The sequence below is a fragment of the Petaurus breviceps genome, unplaced genomic scaffold (assembly GCF_028583685.1).
Source record: "Petaurus breviceps papuanus isolate PSGF00001 unplaced genomic scaffold, PetGlider_PUasm1.0 90919, whole genome shotgun sequence".
Lineage (NCBI taxonomy): Eukaryota > Metazoa > Chordata > Mammalia > Diprotodontia > Petauridae > Petaurus > Petaurus breviceps.
In genome coordinates this window covers 39,735,771-39,753,532 of record NW_027187378.1, presented here as the reverse complement: position 1 = coordinate 39,753,532, position 17,762 = coordinate 39,735,771, and the positions used below count along the sequence as shown (strand labels likewise).

The window sequence follows — 17,762 nt, the reverse complement described above, 5'->3', positions numbered from 1 at the left end:
GGGCCTTCCTCCATGGCTCACCTGGATAACTATGCATCATGGCTTCTTTTGCAGCTTATACATCTGGCAGCTCTTGCAGATGATTCTGCTTCCTACTATTTTTTTTTTGTGGTTCTTTCACCATCTGTCTTCTGTCTACAGTCTATACCTCTTGTAGTTCTCCTTATAGTTCATGGTAGTTCCATTTCCCAGGGGACATGTTTTTCATCTCTAGGTTCCCCACCTAGCCTCTTTATGTTGGAAATAAAAAAGATGCTCTAGGATCTCTGTTTCTAGAGCTTTCTCTCATATTATGTTTCCCAGTTGTTTAGTATGTATGGTTCTGAATCATTTAGTGATAAAATGGAAAATTATATATGTCATCATACCAAGGTATTTCTTCCTTTCTACCTAGTTTTCCAGTTCTTCTTGATAATTAAACCAAATCTGTTATTGCTTCTGGACAGGGTATTTCAGTATAATTCACCAGGGCTCCATCCACTATCCCTGTAACTTTCTTGTTAGCTTCTTCTCCCCTCCATGTGGTGTTGTTTCTCATATTAGAATGTGAACTCCTGAAAGGCAGTGACAAATTTCACTTTGGTATTTATCCCCAGTGCTTAGCACATAGTAGGTGCTCAATAAATGCCTTTTAATTCATTTTAATTTATCTTCCTTAATATAAATTACTTAACTGAAGATTGATCAATTAATAATTTTGTGAATCTGTATGTGCCTAGCACCATGTCATTAGAAAATTCTTTTTTGTAATTATTGGAATAGTCCCACTATCAGTATAACACTAACAAAAATCATATAGTCATAATTTCAAGTCAAGTTAAGTCAACAAACATTTATTAACTACATATTATTTTCTAGGCACTATTCTAAGCACTGAAGATATTTTAGAAGTAAAAAAAAAACAAACCAAAAAAAAGCCTCTTCTCTCAAGAAGCTCACAGTCTAATGGGAAGACAACATAGAAACAATAATATATAGACAAGATATATATATATATATATATAATAAAATTGAGATAATCTTAGGAAGAAGTGTATTAAAAATATGAAGCAATAGGGATGACTTCTTGCAGAAGATGGGATTTTAAATGGGACTTGAAGGAAATCAGGGAAGACAGGAACAAAGATGAGGAGGAGAGTTCCAGGAAGGGAGAACATCCAGTAAAAATGTTAGAAAGCCATAACATAGAGTATCTTATATAACGAATTGCAAGGAGACCAATGTCACTTGATTGAAGAGTACATGGAGTGGATGGGGGAAGAAAAATATAAGAAGACTGGAAAAGTAGGAAGGGATCAGGTGATGAAGGTATTTAAAAGCTACTGAGGGGATTTTATATTTGGCACTACAAGACAAGAGTGAGCACTGGTGTTTATTTTTTTTTTCAAATGCTTTATTAACTTCTGATTTACAGCATTCATTTCCACCAGATTTTGAGTTACAAATTTTCTCTCCATTTTTCCCTTACCCACCACCCCAAAATAGCAGTCCCACAGGATATCCCCTCCTCCAATCTGCTCTCTCCCGTATCTTCTCCCATATACTCTTCGACTTTTCCAATAGGGCATGGTGGATCTCTGTGCCCCAGTGCCTGTATATCTTATTTTCCAATTACATATAAAATAGTATTAATAATAGTATGTATATATATTCAACATTTGATTTTAAAACTTTGAATTCCAGATTCATTCTCTTCTTCCCTTGTCACCTACCCTTACTGGGAAGATAAGCAGTTCAGTATAGGTTGTACATGTGTAGCTAATGCAAAACATTAACATAGTAGATACATTGTAAAGACTGACTATATTTCCCTCCCTCCTTTTCCACCTCCCACTTGTTCTATTCTTTACTTTGATCCCGTCCCTTTTCAGAAGTGGGTGCCTTGAACTTCCCTCTCCCCCAGCCTGCCCTCCCTTCCATCATCCCCCCTCTCATCCCCTTCCCTCCTACTCTCCTATAGGGTAAGATACCCTATTTAGTGTGTATTTCATTCCCTCCCCAAGCCAAATTCAATGAGAATAAGATTGACCCATTCCCCTTTGCCTTCCTATTCTTCCCCTCCATTGTAACCTTTTCCCTTGCCTGTTCTATATGAGATAAGTTACCCCAATCTGTCTCTCCCCATGTCCTCTCATTATATTCCTCTCTCTTCCATTTGCTCCAATCTAATTCTGAAAGAATGATTCTCCTCAGTGAGCTTTTGAGATTCTTTTTCCATCTGGCAAATTCAACTTTTTAAGGCATTCTTCTCCTCATTGCCTTTTTGAGCCTCTTTTGCCATTTGAGTTGGTCTATTTTTCAAGGTGTTATTTTCCTCAGTCAGGCTGTTGACTCTCATTTTGTAATTTTCTTGCATCTTTCTCATTTCTCTTCCCAATTTTTCCTCTACTTCTCTTATCTGCTTCTTAAGGTCCTCTGTGGCCTATACCCAGCTTGTATTTTCCTTTGAAGATTTTGGTGCAGGAGTTCTGACTTCACTGTCTTCCTCCTGTTCCATGCTTTGATCCTTTTTGTCCCCCAAATAGGAGTCTAATGTTGGATTCTTCTGTTTGCTTTGCTTCCTTTGCCTGGTCATGTTGCCAGTCAATTACTTGACTTTTGGGCTTTTTGCCTCAGTAGGACTCCGCCACCAGACAGGGGAGCTTCGTACCAAATGCTGGGGTTTTCTCAGCTTTCGGAGGTATTAGTTGGGTGCCCTCTCTGAAGCCTCCACATGCTCTGGAAAGCTGGTTGCACACCCCAGGACCTCCACCCTAGATTGCAATCCAGGTCCGGCAGGTTAAAGCAAGAATGATTACCCCTCAGACTGGTTGCTTGGTCCCCCTACAGTCTGCAGGCCAGGAGCTGTAGCTGCCATGTGGCAGGGGCTGTGCCCACAGCCCTCAGCCCTCAGCGGCTTCTGGCCCCGGGGGCACAAGCCAACACACTCCCAACTACTGGGTCCCAAAGTCCATGCTGCACTGACCTCTCACTTTGTCTTTAGCATCTGTGTGTTGCTAATTCTGGACCGCCACAGCTGCTGGTGATCTGCAGTCCCTCCAGCTGGCTGCTGGTCAGGCCCGCCCTGGGGCTAAAACCTCTGCGTGGAGCTGGGCTTAGCTCCCAGAGCGCTGCGCTGGCTGACTCCTGCCAGCCTGCTGGCCTGTCCTCAGCGGGAGGTTAGCTTCTCTGTGTCATTTTGTGGGTTCTGTAGCTTCAAAGTTTGTTCAGAGTCCCCTTTTACATGGATTGGAGGTTGTTAGATCGGGAGCCGTGCAGAGATCCTGTTTCTACTCCAGCACTGGTGTTTATTGAATAGGCAGAGTGACATGGTTAGGCCTCTGCTTAAGGAAAATCAGTTTGACAGTCAAGTAGAGGATGTATTGGAGTAGGGAGACACTTGAGACAGGGAGACTAACCAGTAGGCTATTGTATTAGTCCAGGTATGAGGTGATGTGGGCCTGCATCAGGAAGATGGCAGTGTCAGAGGAGAGAAGTGGGTATATATAAGAGGTGTTAGGAAGGTAGAAGTGATGACTTAGCAACTGATTGGATATGGGGAGGGAGGTGGTGAGTGAGGAGTCAAAGATAATACCAAGTTGTGAGTCTAGGTGACTGAAAGAATGGTGATACCCTCAACAGTGATAGGGAAGTTAGGAAAAGAGGAGGATTTTGGGAGAAAGAGAATAAATTCAATTTTGGACTGTTGAATTTAAACTATTGATGTAATATTCAATTTGAAATATGCAATGGGACATTGGAGATGTGAGACTGTAGGTCAGCAGAGAGGTTAGGGCTTGACAAATTGAGAAATATCAGCATCAAAATTATAATTAAATCCATGGGAGCTGATGAGATAACCAAGTGAAATAATATAGAAGAAGAAGGGAAGAGGATCTTGGATAGAACGCTGTTGGGCATCCAAGGTTAGTGGACATTACCTGTATGAGAATCTAGCAAAAGAGATTGAGAAATGTTGACACAGATAGGAGAATCAGGAAAGAATAGTGTCAGGAAAACTCAGAAGACAGTGTCAAGAAGAACAGGGTATTCCTGGAGAGCACCAAAGGACACCCTATTTCCTTTCTTTTTGTCTAAAGCTCTTTGTACTGTAGCACACTTTGTTTCTTTAGAGATGTGGTTCAGTTACAGAGTTTGAAGTGACAGGTTTCCTTACAACTGCGAATTGAAAAGACATGAAAAGATTAACTGTTTTCATCACAAACTAACAAAATAAATTAAGGTGATTATATTAGTTTCAATTCAATGATAGTTAAGATATTTTTAACCACTATAATATTGCTACAATGCCATATTTCTTGTTTCCTTTTTCCTGTTAGTTTCAGAAGAGAGGTAAACTATGTAGGCCTAAAGCAAATGAAGAATGTGATTTTAATGATTTTTGCAATGGAACATCTCATGAATGTGTACCTGATACTTTTGTACAGAATGGCGAAAGGTGTCATAAGAATACTGCCTTTTGTATTAATGGAAAATGTCCTGATATAAACCAACAGTGTAAGGCTATATTTGGATCAGGTAATATAGGTCTCTACTAAATTTAGATTCCTCTGAAGCTTGTATTCCGCACTACTTGACCATAGAAAAGTATTGACTTAAACTTTTTGAAAAAAAGTAAAATTCAGTAGGTTAAATGACTGAAAAAGCTTATACTAACCATTGTTTGCCAAACACTGTGCTAAGTCTTGGGGATACAAATACAAAAGCAAAGACATCCCTGCCCTCCAGGAGCTTACATATAAGAGGAGACAATACCCAGAGATGAAGGTTAACCAAAGAAAGGGTACTTGATTCACAATGTTAAATTTTGTTTTAAGATTAATGGATGGAGCCTTGGGGGAGTAGATTGATAACACCCCAATCAGGAACAAGGACTGAGCTGATTTGATCATAGCTCCACAATTAGTGGGGGTGGGAGGATGGAGTGGGTGTAGAAAGGCTATCATGTAGTGGTCATCTAGGATATAGAGAAGATGATTGAGTAATAGTACCAGAAATGGTGGGCCAAGTGAGGGGCACAGTCAGGAGAACAGCGACCCCAGCTGGAACTTTTAGATATATTAAGGGTCAAGACCTCCAGGATATAGTTTTTAGTTTGAACAACAAGACTGTTAAAGAAGATGGCCAGGGAGTAGACCAGGTGAGGTTATCACTAATCAGGTCAGCTGGGCCAAATAGTGGAATTTTGGGAGCTTTCAAGCCTCCACGCTATGTTTTCTGGTGAGGTTGAGAAGAAGATGGTTAAGAAGCAGGGAAGGAAGTGAAACCTGGGTGGTGTCTGCCTGAAATAGTGGGCCAAAGCATGGTTCCCAGGCTGAGCAGTTTTGAATAGAGTAAGCATTAGGGAACAGAGAATCTGGAAGGTCATCTAGATTCCACATTTCACTGACTAGAAAGTGACTTGAAAACATCTGGTAGGGAAAATGGATATGATTTACCTCCTGGTGACAAAAAGAGTTGGGGAAACTTATACATGCAAATCCTCATCATTACCAAGGGAGTAGCAGTGTTCCCTGTCCTTTCTGTCTTCCCTTGCCATTGATCTTTTGTTATACCTTTTTTTCTTTAAAATTGGTCCTGTTGTCCAATTTATCCTGATTTCATCTGTAATAACTTTCATTTGTTTAGCATTTTGTGGTTTTTGCGGAATTTTCCTCATGATAGTCTTGTGTTAGTGATCTGACATCATTCCTAAATTAACTTAGAATATTGCCTTTGACTTTATTCAGGTCATTTTTCCTTTCTGTCTTCTCTGTGGCACATTAGCAATTACCCTCTTAATATACTTATTATAATCTTTTGGTTTAGAATAATATAGGAAGAATAGTAAATGCTCTTTGGAATATATTCATAGAATTTTAGAGCTGGAAGAGAACTTAGATTTCAGTTCAATTAAATTTAACAGGTATGTGTTAGAAATCATCTTGTCTAATTTTTGAGACCTTAAAGGTCGTCTAGTCTAACCCCATCTTTACAAAGGAAGATCCTGGGTCCTGGAAAGGGAAAGTATTGTGCTAATTATAAGAATTATTTACTTGTTGATTGATTGATTGATTACTAGTTAGTTTCTTCACCTTGTATAACTAAGGTGTGGGAGACTTAACCCATAAATGCATATAAGAGAACAACAGGTATGTGTTTAGAATGATTTTTAAAATTTTACTATTAATTAAATCTATAACCACATATTAATTAATAAGCATTTATTAAATACCCTTTATAAACCAGACATTGTGCTTGGTTCTGAGGATACAGGTACACTGAATGAAACAATTGTTTGAAAGGTAGAAGGAAACAAGTACATAGTTATCTATATAGAGAATAAATACAAACAAACTTTTAAGCAGTTAACTACAAGGAACCTTAGGAAGGAGGGCAGTAACAGATCAGCAAAAGCATCTTATAGATCAGCAGTTTCAAACTTACAGTCAGAATAAGGTAAACTGAGGCACAAAATTCCAACCATGATCAATTTAGTAGTAAAGCATGAATTTACCAATAAATAGAATTTCAGCTTTCTTAGCAAAGGTAGGACCTTGAATGAGTGGGGCAGCTTCTTTTTATAGTTTTTTGGGAGTACAGAACCAAGAACAGGATTTTACAGGCAGGGAACAAGTTATGATTGATTACAAGAGCTTGATATCACAAATGTTGAAAGCAGTATGATTGGTTACAGGGCTAAGGTATGGGGGAATCGTATGACTGGTTGGAAATTAGAAATGAGAGGCTAGCAACAAAACCCCCTCCTTCTATCCTGTGATTAAGAAATGTTCATTGTTTGAGTCCATCTATAAGGTTAGAGATAGTGGACCAGACTTTTTTGGATAGTAAACCAGACATCCCTGAAGGATAACTTGGTTGATGTAGTTACTATATTAGACTCCTTGGTGTTCATCCACATCCATCAAGAACAACAAATTTCCTTCAAGCAAGAATAGAATAGTGATTAGCAGAAGAATTAGATTTCTAAACTTAACTTATTGGAAGCCAAAGAGACAAAGAACCATGACTTAGGCACTAATAGTACAGAGCCAATTAATTGTAAATGGGATCAATTTTAAAAAGACACAGAATCACTCTGATCATTTCAAAACTCAAATAGGAATGGATCCCTGTGAACCATATACTGACTTAGAAAATTGCAAATTAACATTATCTATGTTGTATAGTATTTTTATTTATTTTGTTTAAGCATTTTACATTTAAGCAATTACATTTTATTTTATTTTTTATTAATTTGTTTATTTTTAGTTTACAACATTCAGTTCCACTGTCCCTTGAGTTTCTAATTTTCTCCCCCTCCTTCTCCTCCTCCCCACCCTCCCCCCATCATGGCAGCATGCACTCAAATATAGGATGTACAAATATCTTCACATTAATCATTAGTTGGGTTGTAAAGAAGGATTACATTTTAATTTTTTACATTTTACATTTAATTTTTTACATTTACATTACATTTTAATCTGGTTCTTAGGCACTTTGGGAGTTTTGTGGGCTGCAAATGGCTGGGCAGACTGTAAGTTTGATACCTCTGATCTAGTTGGTAGTACTTGAGTTACATCTTGAAAGAAGAGAGGGATTCTATGAGGTGGAAGTGAGGAGAGTACATTTAAGAAATGCAGTGAGCAATGCAGAAATATGGAAATGGGAGATGGATTAGCTTGTGTGAGGAACAGATAAAACAAGTTTAGTTGGATTATAGAGTGCTGGAAGGGGAGTAATATAGAATCAGGATAGCAAAATAGATTGGGACCAGGTTGTAAAAGATTTTAAAAGCTAAGTAGAGGAGTTTTCATTTTATTCTATAAATAATGGGGAGCCGTAGGAGTTGATTGTGTAGATGAGGGACATGGTTGAATGTGTAAGGAACATCACTTTTGACAGCAGTATGTAGGATGGAGTAGATAAAAGAGAGTCTTGAGAGGCAGGTAGACTATTTAGGAGATTTATTGCAATAATTCAGGCAATTGGTGATGAGAACCTGAACTAAGGTAGTAGCTTGTGAGTGGAGAAAAGGAATCATATTGAAGAGATGCTGTGGAGATAAAAATGGCAAGATTTGACAACTGATTCATTATATAGGATAAAGCTAAAATTATAAACCTGGGAGTCTGGAAAATTGGTAGTTCTTCAGGAGAAATAATTAAGTTTGGAAGGGGGATGAATTTTGTTAGGGAGAAACCTAACGAGTTTTATTTTGGATGTGTTATGTTTGAAATGTCTCGGGGGACATTGATGATATGAGACTGAGGCTCAGGAGAGACTGACTGTATGGACATATGAATCATTGGCGTAGAAGTGATAGTGAAACTCATAGGAGATGATGAAGTCAATGAGAGAAAATGTAGATGAGAGGAGGACTTAGGGCAGAGCCTTGAGAACACCCAGAGTTAAAGGGTGTGATACAGATGATGAACCAGGAAACTGAGGAGAGATCAGGAAGAGAATAAGGAGAGTAGTATCACAAAAATCCAGAGAAGAAAGACTGTCCAGTAAGTGAGGGTGGTAAGTAGTATCAGGTGTAGCAGATAGGTCAAGAAGTATGAGAACTGAGAAAAGACCCTCAAATTTAGCAACTAAGAGATTATTGATAACTTTGGTGAGAACCATATCAGATGAGTGATGGGGTTATTTGCAGTAGTTCAAACAGGAGGTGATGAAGTCCCAAATTAGAGTGGTGATGTGAATGGAGAATGGAGAAACCTAATGAGTTTGGTTTTGGATATGTTATGTTTGATTGCAAAGTTTTGAAAAGTGAGTGAAAGAGGAAGTAGAGGAAAATTACTATTGATAGCTTTTTATATGATTTTGGCTTAGAAAAGGAAGGGCATTTAGGATTATAGCTTGAAGGGATGATATGGTCATATGAAGATTTTTGAGAGATTTGAGCATGTTTGAAGGCAGAAGGGAAGGAACCAGTAGAGATGTTGAAGGGAGAAATCAGGGAGAGTTTGAAGTTTAAAGAGAGAGATGACTATGGGGGCAGTATGTTGAAGATGGGAAGGGAAGAGAACAAGAGCACGTGTAGCCATGTTAGCCATGGTAAAGAGAAGTGCTGCCTCATGGTCAGACTACACAGTCCCATTATCAAAAATTGCCGATAGGACAATGTCCTATGATTATCTTAAATTCAATGTGTCTGAAACATCTCACTATCTTTTCCCCCAAATTAAACCTCCTATCTCTTTTCCATTTCTATCCGTGGTACCCCCATCCTTCCAGTCACAAAGTTGGAGTCTTCTTTGCCTCTTCCTTTCTTCTTCACTCAACATAGCCATTAAGTTGCTAAATTCTTGTTCATACTACCCCATGATAAATCACTCATGTATCCCCTTCTCTCCATTCACATCACCACTCTCATTTGGGCCTTCATCACCTCCTGGTTGAACTATTGTGATAACTTTCTAATTGGTGTCCCTGTCTCAGATAATTTTTCTCTTCAATACATCTTCCACATAGTTGCCAAATTGATATGTCTAAAATGTACAAGTCTGACCACGTTACTTACCTAAGAAGCTCCAATGACATCCTATTGTCTCTAGGATAAAATATGAAGTACTTGGTGAAAGCCTGTTATAATCTGGCTTCTGGTCTACCTTTCCATACTTCTTATTCATTACATATTACACATTTCACGCTAACTAACTTACTTTTTGATTCTCCCACACAGTTTTTAATTTCCCATGCCTTTGTACATACTATCCTCCAAATATAGAATATACTCCTTCCTCATCTCTGACTCTTAAAATATTTTAACTGTCTAAAAAGTTTGAGCAGTTCCTGATCTTCCTTCTCCCCATGCCCCATATTATTCTCTATATAATTTGTATTTACTTTTCTCTGGACATGTTGTTTTCCTCTGTAGAACATAAGTTTCATGAAGATAGATACTGTTGGGGTGGCTAGGTGGCACAGTGAATAGAGCACTGGCCCTGGAGTCAGGAGGTCCTGAGTTAAAATCCAGCCTCAGACACTTAACATTTACTAGCCATGTGACCTTGGGCAAGTCACTTAATCCCAAATGCCCTGCCCTCCCCCCTCCAAAAAGAAAAAGATACTGTTTCATTTTTATCTTTGTATTCCCAGGTACTTGCACAGTGCCATGTACATTATAGATGTTTAATAAGTGCTTAGTGATTGATTAGCTTTTTTTAAACTCTTGAAAGTTTATTGGACCAAGAATGACTTACATTCTAGTCCCACTTCTGTTACTGTTCTAAATGTGTGAGTATGAATAAATTATTTAATTTCACTAGGCCTTAGTTTCCTCATCTATAAAATTAAATGTTTGAACTCAACCTCTAAAGTCTTTATGGATCTGTAATAATTGTGATTAAATTGGGTTCAGAATTTTAATTTGCCTTCATCTGTTTATGTTTGCAGCTTCCAAAGCTGGTTCTTTTGCATGTTTTGAAGAAATGAATGGCAGAAATGATAGATTTGGAAACTGTGGTGTTATGAAAGATTCATTTAAACCCTGTTCATTTGAGTAAGTCATTATAAAGGCAGTAGGGTACAGTGAAAAAGATGCTACTAGTGGACTTACATTCACATCACCTATGAACTTGGACATTCCTTTCTGGGCCTTGGTGTCTTCATTGGTAAATGGTTATATGAGATTAAAAGAGGATTGGTTAATGGAACTAAGAATGTTGAACTGGGGGAAGGCTAAGAGGACCTGAGAGCTGTGTTCAGGTATTTGAAGATCTATCATGTGGAAGAGGGATTAGATTTGTTCTGTTGGACCCCAGAGGGAAGAATCAAGAACAAGAGCTGGAATTCACAAAGAGACATATTTAGGCATGATGTTAGGAAAAACTTTCTCACAATTATGGCTACTCCAAAGTGTAATACACTTTCTTGAGAGGTGGTAGGCTTCTCTTCCTTTTAGCTCTTCAGAAGAGGCTAGCTGGCTACTTCATTGGTAGCTTATAGTAGGGATTCTTTTTTGTGAATCCATTGGACAAGATGGCTGCTTAAATCCCTTCCAGTTTCGTAGTCTGTGATTCTGTGAAAATGAGGGAATTGGACTAGCTGACCTTTAAAGTCCTTTCCATCTCTAATTTTATAATCTTTTAAGAACTTCTAAGTTTATTGAATAATGAAGACTATTATCAAAGAATATTAATCATATGTGGGCAGATAAATCTAATGTTTTTAATAAGTTAATATGTTATACTTTGTATGATCATTTTTTAAAATTTCATTTTCTTTGGTATAATGTTCTAAATCAAACAACATTTTGTGTTATCAAAGGCATTCTTGTTTGGCACTGAATATGTGTCAATAACTACCAAATTCCATCTTCAAGAAGCATTTATTCAGTACCTCCTATGTGCCAGACATGCTAAGTAATAAAATGTATAACTATTGAAATATTTAACTACTTTCTCTGCCTTGTGTTTGTAGTGATCTTTTGTGTGGAAAATTAATTTGTACTTGGCCAAAGACATCATTGTTCATCAAAAAAGATATATCTGTGATTTATTCACGTGTTTATGAGGATATATGTGTATCCATTGCACATAGAATTCCAGTGCCACCAGGGAAACGAGATTTTACCTTTGTGAATGATGGTACTCCATGTGGCCCTAACATGGTAAATAACTAAATATTTTTAAACATTATTATTCAGTTTTCAATTATTTATTATTATACTATTTGTAATTAGGAAACATAGTAGTTGTGTTCTTAGGTCTTAAGATTCTTCAATGTATGTACACTTCTTGCCATGTAAACTTTTAAGAACCTTGAGAAAGTAGGCAGTGCATATGTAAAAGGGAATCAGCAGCAGCAGATCTCTGAATAAAGCAAATCTGTCTGTACTAAATGCACTCTGTCTGATCCCCATATTAACTCAGTTATGTCTGTAAATCAGTCCCTCTCCCTCTGATCCACTTGGCACCAGATTTTTAATTCAGCATTTTCAGGTTACACTTATTTTACTGTTACTGACTTTCTCTACCATCCTTTGACTCTTTCTCTCACGTATTTCCCTCTAGCATTTAGAACTCAGCTTATTTAATATTTTGGGTTTATATTTAAGATTTCTGCCTTATTCTGTCACCTTTCTCTGTGCCCCCTCCCATCCTTCCCCACAACTATGGCACAGCTATATCTACTTTCATTTTGCTCAAGGTCCTCTTCATTTATTGCAGAATCTTAGAATCATAGACTTAAGAGCTAGAAGGAACTTCAGAAGTCTAGTTACTTCATTTTATAGATGAGGAAACTGATCCAGGATTAGAGCCACCATCTTCTTATTCCAAATCCAGGGTAACATTTTTGTCAACTAGGCTACAGAAATGAGATTCTGTTCTACAAATGAAACCACAGGAGAATGTGACTGCACAATCTCATAGTGATGTTCAAGGAGGAGCTCACACACCTTTCCAAAATGTAGAGAATGCCATGCAGCATCCTGAACAGCTGGAGTGTCCTTGCTTATGCCAGGTTGGATCTGGATTTTCATCTTAGATATTTTCCCATGAATTTAGTGAAGATTGGCTTCCTTTTCTCTTATGCCCTAGTAGATTATAATCTTTATGGCAAAATACAGCACCAGGATTTTGTATAGGAGTTGTACAGTTTTGACAGGCTTCTTCCAGGCAGCGCTACCAGATGGCATATCATGTGGTACTGTTAAGGCAGAGAATCTATAATGGACTATTCAAGTGCTTTCTATGCCCTAAGCTAGGATCTGACATAATAAGCTACACTATTGGACCAGTGAACCCCAGGCCTAAGAAACTCTTGAACTGGTCCAGCAGGCTCCCACCCCCTTAACATTTGCCATAGCCCTGTGTTTATACCAGGGTGGGGAACCTGCGGCCTTGAGGCCACATGTAGCCTTCTAGGTCCTTAAGTGTGGCCCTTTGATTGAATTCAAATTTCACATAACACGTGACCTTAATAAAAGGATCTGTTCCGTAAAATTTGGATTCAGTCAAAAAGCTACTCCCAAGGACCTAGAAGGCCACATGTGGCCTCAAGGCTGCAGGTTCCCCACCCCTGGTTTATACTATGACCAGTCTAGCTGGTACTTGCTCATCTTTTATTGTTGTTGTTCATCTTTATTCTGTAAGAGGAAAAATGACATCAGCAGGGTGATTCCTTGCTTTGCAAGTGAGTTGGATTTAAATGAGGCAGAGCTGTGCAAAGTCATCAGCCTCACTCTCTTCTCCAGAGTCCAGGGGCAAGACATAGATCAAGACAATTGGTGATTTTTATCTGAGGCAATGCCCATTCAGTAATTAAAGGCTAGGTCAGAATTTTGCCTCAGTTTTACAATTGTTATCCCATTTGATCCTCAAATCAAACCTGGAAGGTAAGTGCTATCATTATCTCCATCTTACAAAGGAGGAAACTGAGGCAAATAGCAGATAAGTTTCTTGCTCAGGGACATAAAGCTAGGAAATGTCTGCGGTCTTCTTAACTCCAGACCCAGTGCTCTATCCACCTTGCTACCCACTAGTAAAATGTTATGACACCTAAACAAGTAATTTTAATAAAAAGGATGAATTTTAAGTATTATTTTTTCATGTGAAAGAAATGCCATCCAAGTGGTTCTTGTATCTTTTATTCTTCCCTTCCCTTTACTCTATAAACCTCTGTCTGTCAGTAAGCCTCCATGATCCTTTTCCCTTAATCATAACAATCCACAAGGAGGAAATAGCATTAAGGGCATCTCTGACAGAATGACCTTCCTTATAGTTTCCCCCTTCTTGAGGCTTGTTAGATGCTTGTTTCTGGCAGTCAGTCTTAAACTTCCTCATCACCCAGTTATCCAAAGTTCAGAAAGTCTTTATATATTCAGAGATCTCTAAAAGTAATGGATCTTTCCTTGGACCAGCAAGAATGATTCTTAGTGTAGTTATGAATTATGCTTGTGTTAATGGAAACTGTTGATGGTCCCTCCCTCTGGTCTAGGCCAGGACTTCTTAAACTTCTTCAACTCACAACCCCTTCAACACTTCTTAAACTTTGGGTTGTGACCCATAGTTTAAGAAGTGCTGGTCTAGGTCAGTAGCCTATGAAATATAGCTACTCAAGCTTGGTAGACCACTAGGAAACCTTTAAGTTGAATGTCTTAAGCTTTTTCTTGTTTCTGGTGCTACTTTGAGTACACCAATGGTTAATTTTGCTTAGTATCTGTCTTATGTGGAACAGAGAGCACATTACCTTTGACTCCTGCTGTGTTCAAGCCTGCCTGGGACTTCTCTTTGATCAACAGCCTCTGTCTTTCATCACTCAGGAATTCCTAAGGGAATGCTGAGAGTTAGGGATGTGTTCAGAGTAATGGAAGCAGAATCCATATCTCTGCATTGGTCTTGTTTTGGCATTTTTATAACCTTGAATCTCCACTCTATTTTGCCACCTACTTTGATACTGCACCATTTTTCTACTTCTTATTCTAGTCATATTAATCAAGACAATAAATATTACAACTGTTTTTAGAAATTTATTAGTTTATTCTTTTTTTGATCAACTTACTATCCTTATGACTCAAGTTCATAGATCATAGATTTAGAGCTAGCAGGGTTCTCTCAGAGGCTACCTAGTCCATCTTCTTCACTTTGCAAGTGAGAAAGATAAAAGAAATTAACCAAGGTCAGTTCCCAGACCAAAACTCCCTTATCTGGTCACTACTCTCAAGTATATGTTCCCCCTCCTCCCCTTTTAGAATATGTGCTAGTTGAAGACAGGGTATGTCTTGCTTTTGTATTGATATTCCTAGTTTCTGGCACATAATAGACTTAAGGAATGATTTTTCATTCATTCTGCTGCAAGTGAAACTGGGTCCCACTAAGGGGGATGTTATTCTAAAGTAGGAACACCTCTACCATCCCAAAGGTACCTGGTTTTCATTGAATAGTATTGACATCTTATCAGTAGCTTAGGTGTGTCCTTGAGAAGGTCCATCTCTGAGGTTGAGCTTTTGCCTAAAACATGAACCTCTGTAACATTTTTGACAGGCAGTCATTAATTCTATTTGCCAGACCTCCTGTGTTTGGAGAATTCATAATATCCTATGGTATTTGTTCTGTTTTTGGACAAACTAATTATTAGAAAGTCATTCCTTATATTGAGTTGAAAAATGCCTCCCTGAAACTTACAGTCTTTGGTCTTAGTTCTGTCTTCTGGAGCCAAGTAGAATAAATCTAGTCCTGATACTACATAATCTTCAAATATTTGAGGCTCTGACCATTGTAGTCTCTCCTGAATTTTCTCCACTAAAGATTCCTTAGTTGGTCTCCATGAGACACAGTTTTAAGTTTTCTAACAATTCTTTGTACTCTCTTCCAGACTTTGTTCTAACTTTTCAATATTAGTCCTAAAATATAATCTTTAGAACTGAACACAGTGGTCTAAAATATGGATTATGGGGGAGAGTATAGTGACCCCCTTCATTATGGATATTTTATTTCCATTATTGCTTGCAGTTCATTTTAGTTAGCCTCATACTTTAATGGATACTTGATTTATTTAGCCAACTGTCATGTTGCTTGTATTATGATAATTTCAATAAAAATATTTCATTCATTGTTGAATTTAAAATGTTCAGTGTTCCATGGGAGCTTATAGGAAAAAGAGCTCAAGAAATTAGGGGAAGAGGTATTGACTTGATGGATCAAGGTGGGAGAACAGGGAATAAGAGCTGTTTGATTAATGAGTTGGGAGTAGGAGGCAGAGACACTTCGGCAGGGAGTTTTAAATTTTATACTGAGGTTGGTTGTAGATTTTATTGGGGGCAAGGTTATGTCCTAATGATGTTATTATGAAATGATACTTGTTTAGATCAGTGTTATGTTGGGTATGGCTGTATAGATCTTTGCCATTTAAATTTTTTTTCTTTTTAGGTGTGTTCACAGTTTTCTTGCGTAGAGACTCGTTTTTTGATTAAAAAAACATGTAATGCCACTGAAAAGTGTCATGGAAGAGGAGTGAGTAACAGTAATTGTTATTTAAAGTAACATGCTTTGAAGCCAACCATGTTTTGTTTTGTTTTGTTTTAGCTTTTACAGTGAAGTATTTACTTCCAAGATATAACTACAAATATATAAACTTACTCCCCCAATATGTGGGAGGCATAATTTTCCCCTTCTCTCCTGAGTACAACTTCAGTCTCTAGGGAAGGAAAGGGAATTGGGTTCATAGCTTAGCTCAAATCACATAGAATATGGTTCTAGTTCCAAGTCCAAAAACTCCATTGGGTTTGAGTCTCGGGCACTCTTGCTTCTCAGGGCTTCCCTGCTAGCTGCCGCCTCTGCCATCCCGTCTCCTCCAAATTTTCCATGGCTTGAACTCCTAGATTTGGCAGGTTTGGTAAAGATCACTGTGTGACCCCTGAAACTGAGGACAGAAGCAGAACAAACACAAACATGCCCATGTCCATTTCTTGGAGATGAATAAAAAGAGGGACAGCAGGGGAAGGAAGTTCTTCCACTCCAGATGGTTCAGTTCATGGCACTAGCTTTATGGGTGAACTGGATAATCACTATGGAGACAGTAGGAAGAAACAATATGAAAAAACACAAAACTAGCCAACTACATTTAAAAGTGGATGTGGATTTTTTTATAATACCTATTGATTATGATCCTATTTAGAGGAATTTGATAATATGACTTTAAGCCTAATAAGTTTTTTGGGTAACTGGAGCAGAGTTAGCTTATATATAACATAGATTTTATCTCTTGTTTGATTAAGAGTGCATCTCCAGTCTGTAGCTGTGAAAAGTGTATGATCTACTTCTCTTCTAATTTTTTGTGCTATGGTCCTTAATATTAAAGTCACATATCTGTTTTGTATTTATTGTGGAATGTGGTCTAAGATGTTGGTGTAAGCCTGGTTTTTGCCAGAATCCTTTGAAGTCTTCCCTGAAGTTTATATCAAATAGGAAATTCTTTCATAAGTAATTTATGGTTTTTGCTTTATTGAACACTGGATTATTAAGTTCCATTATTTTAAAATTCTTCCTTGTCTAGCGTATTCCATTTATCTACTTTTTTATTTTTTAAGGTTTACATGGCTGCAGCTATATAATATTGCTTGAGATCTGGAAGTGCAATTCCCCTTTTATTCCTCTCTTTTTCATTATTTCCCTTGATATTCTGGATCTTTTGTTTATTAAAATAATTTTATGAGGTTCTGTAAAATATTCCTTTTGTAGTTTCATTGGTATAGCATTAAAGCTATAAATTAACATTGGTAATATTGTCATTTTTAAGCATGTGGACATGACCTTGCCAGGAGCACTGCATCATTTCTCCAGCTATTTAAGTTGTTCTTGTTGGCTTTCTAATTTTTAAAATGCATATTCAGCTCCTCCATCTTTTCTTTTTCTGTTTTGTTAAATTATGTTTGTAAGGATAATGATTTTCTCCCTAAGGATTGCTTTCAGCTGCATCCCAGAATTTTTTGTATGTTGTTTCTTTTATTATCATTTACTTTTACAGAGTTATTAATTGTTTCTATGATTTATTCTTTGACTCACTCATTATTTTGTATTTCATTGCTTATTCTCCATTTAGATCTGTATTTTTTGCTTATGTTTCTTAAACAATTACTAATTTTTTGCATTATGGTCTGTAAAGGATATATTAGCTATTTTTGCCTTTTTTCATTTGCTTGCAATATTTCTATGCTCCAGTACATGATTCAATGTACTAAAATGAAAAAAATAGTTGTAAAAGTTCAGTGTGATAAAGAGAAAAGTGTGTGTGTGTGTGTGTGTGTGTGTGTGTGTGTGTGTGTGTGTGTG

The 17,762-nt window shown here is 37.6% G+C and overlaps 1 protein-coding gene across 1 annotated transcript in view; it reads left to right on the top strand.

Moving 5' to 3' along the window:
* Nucleotides 1–17,762, top strand: part of LOC138152102 (disintegrin and metalloproteinase domain-containing protein 18-like) — a 146,872-nt gene that overhangs the window by 80,873 nt on the left and 48,237 nt on the right. Inside the window, exons 14-17 of the mRNA XM_069075852.1 lie at nt 4,320–4,518; nt 10,384–10,489; nt 11,410–11,599; nt 15,861–15,944. Of these exons, the coding sequence (XP_068931953.1) occupies nt 4,320–4,518; nt 10,384–10,489; nt 11,410–11,599; nt 15,861–15,944 (579 nt within the window). The remainder of the gene's footprint in view (nt 1–4,319; nt 4,519–10,383; nt 10,490–11,409; nt 11,600–15,860; nt 15,945–17,762) is intronic.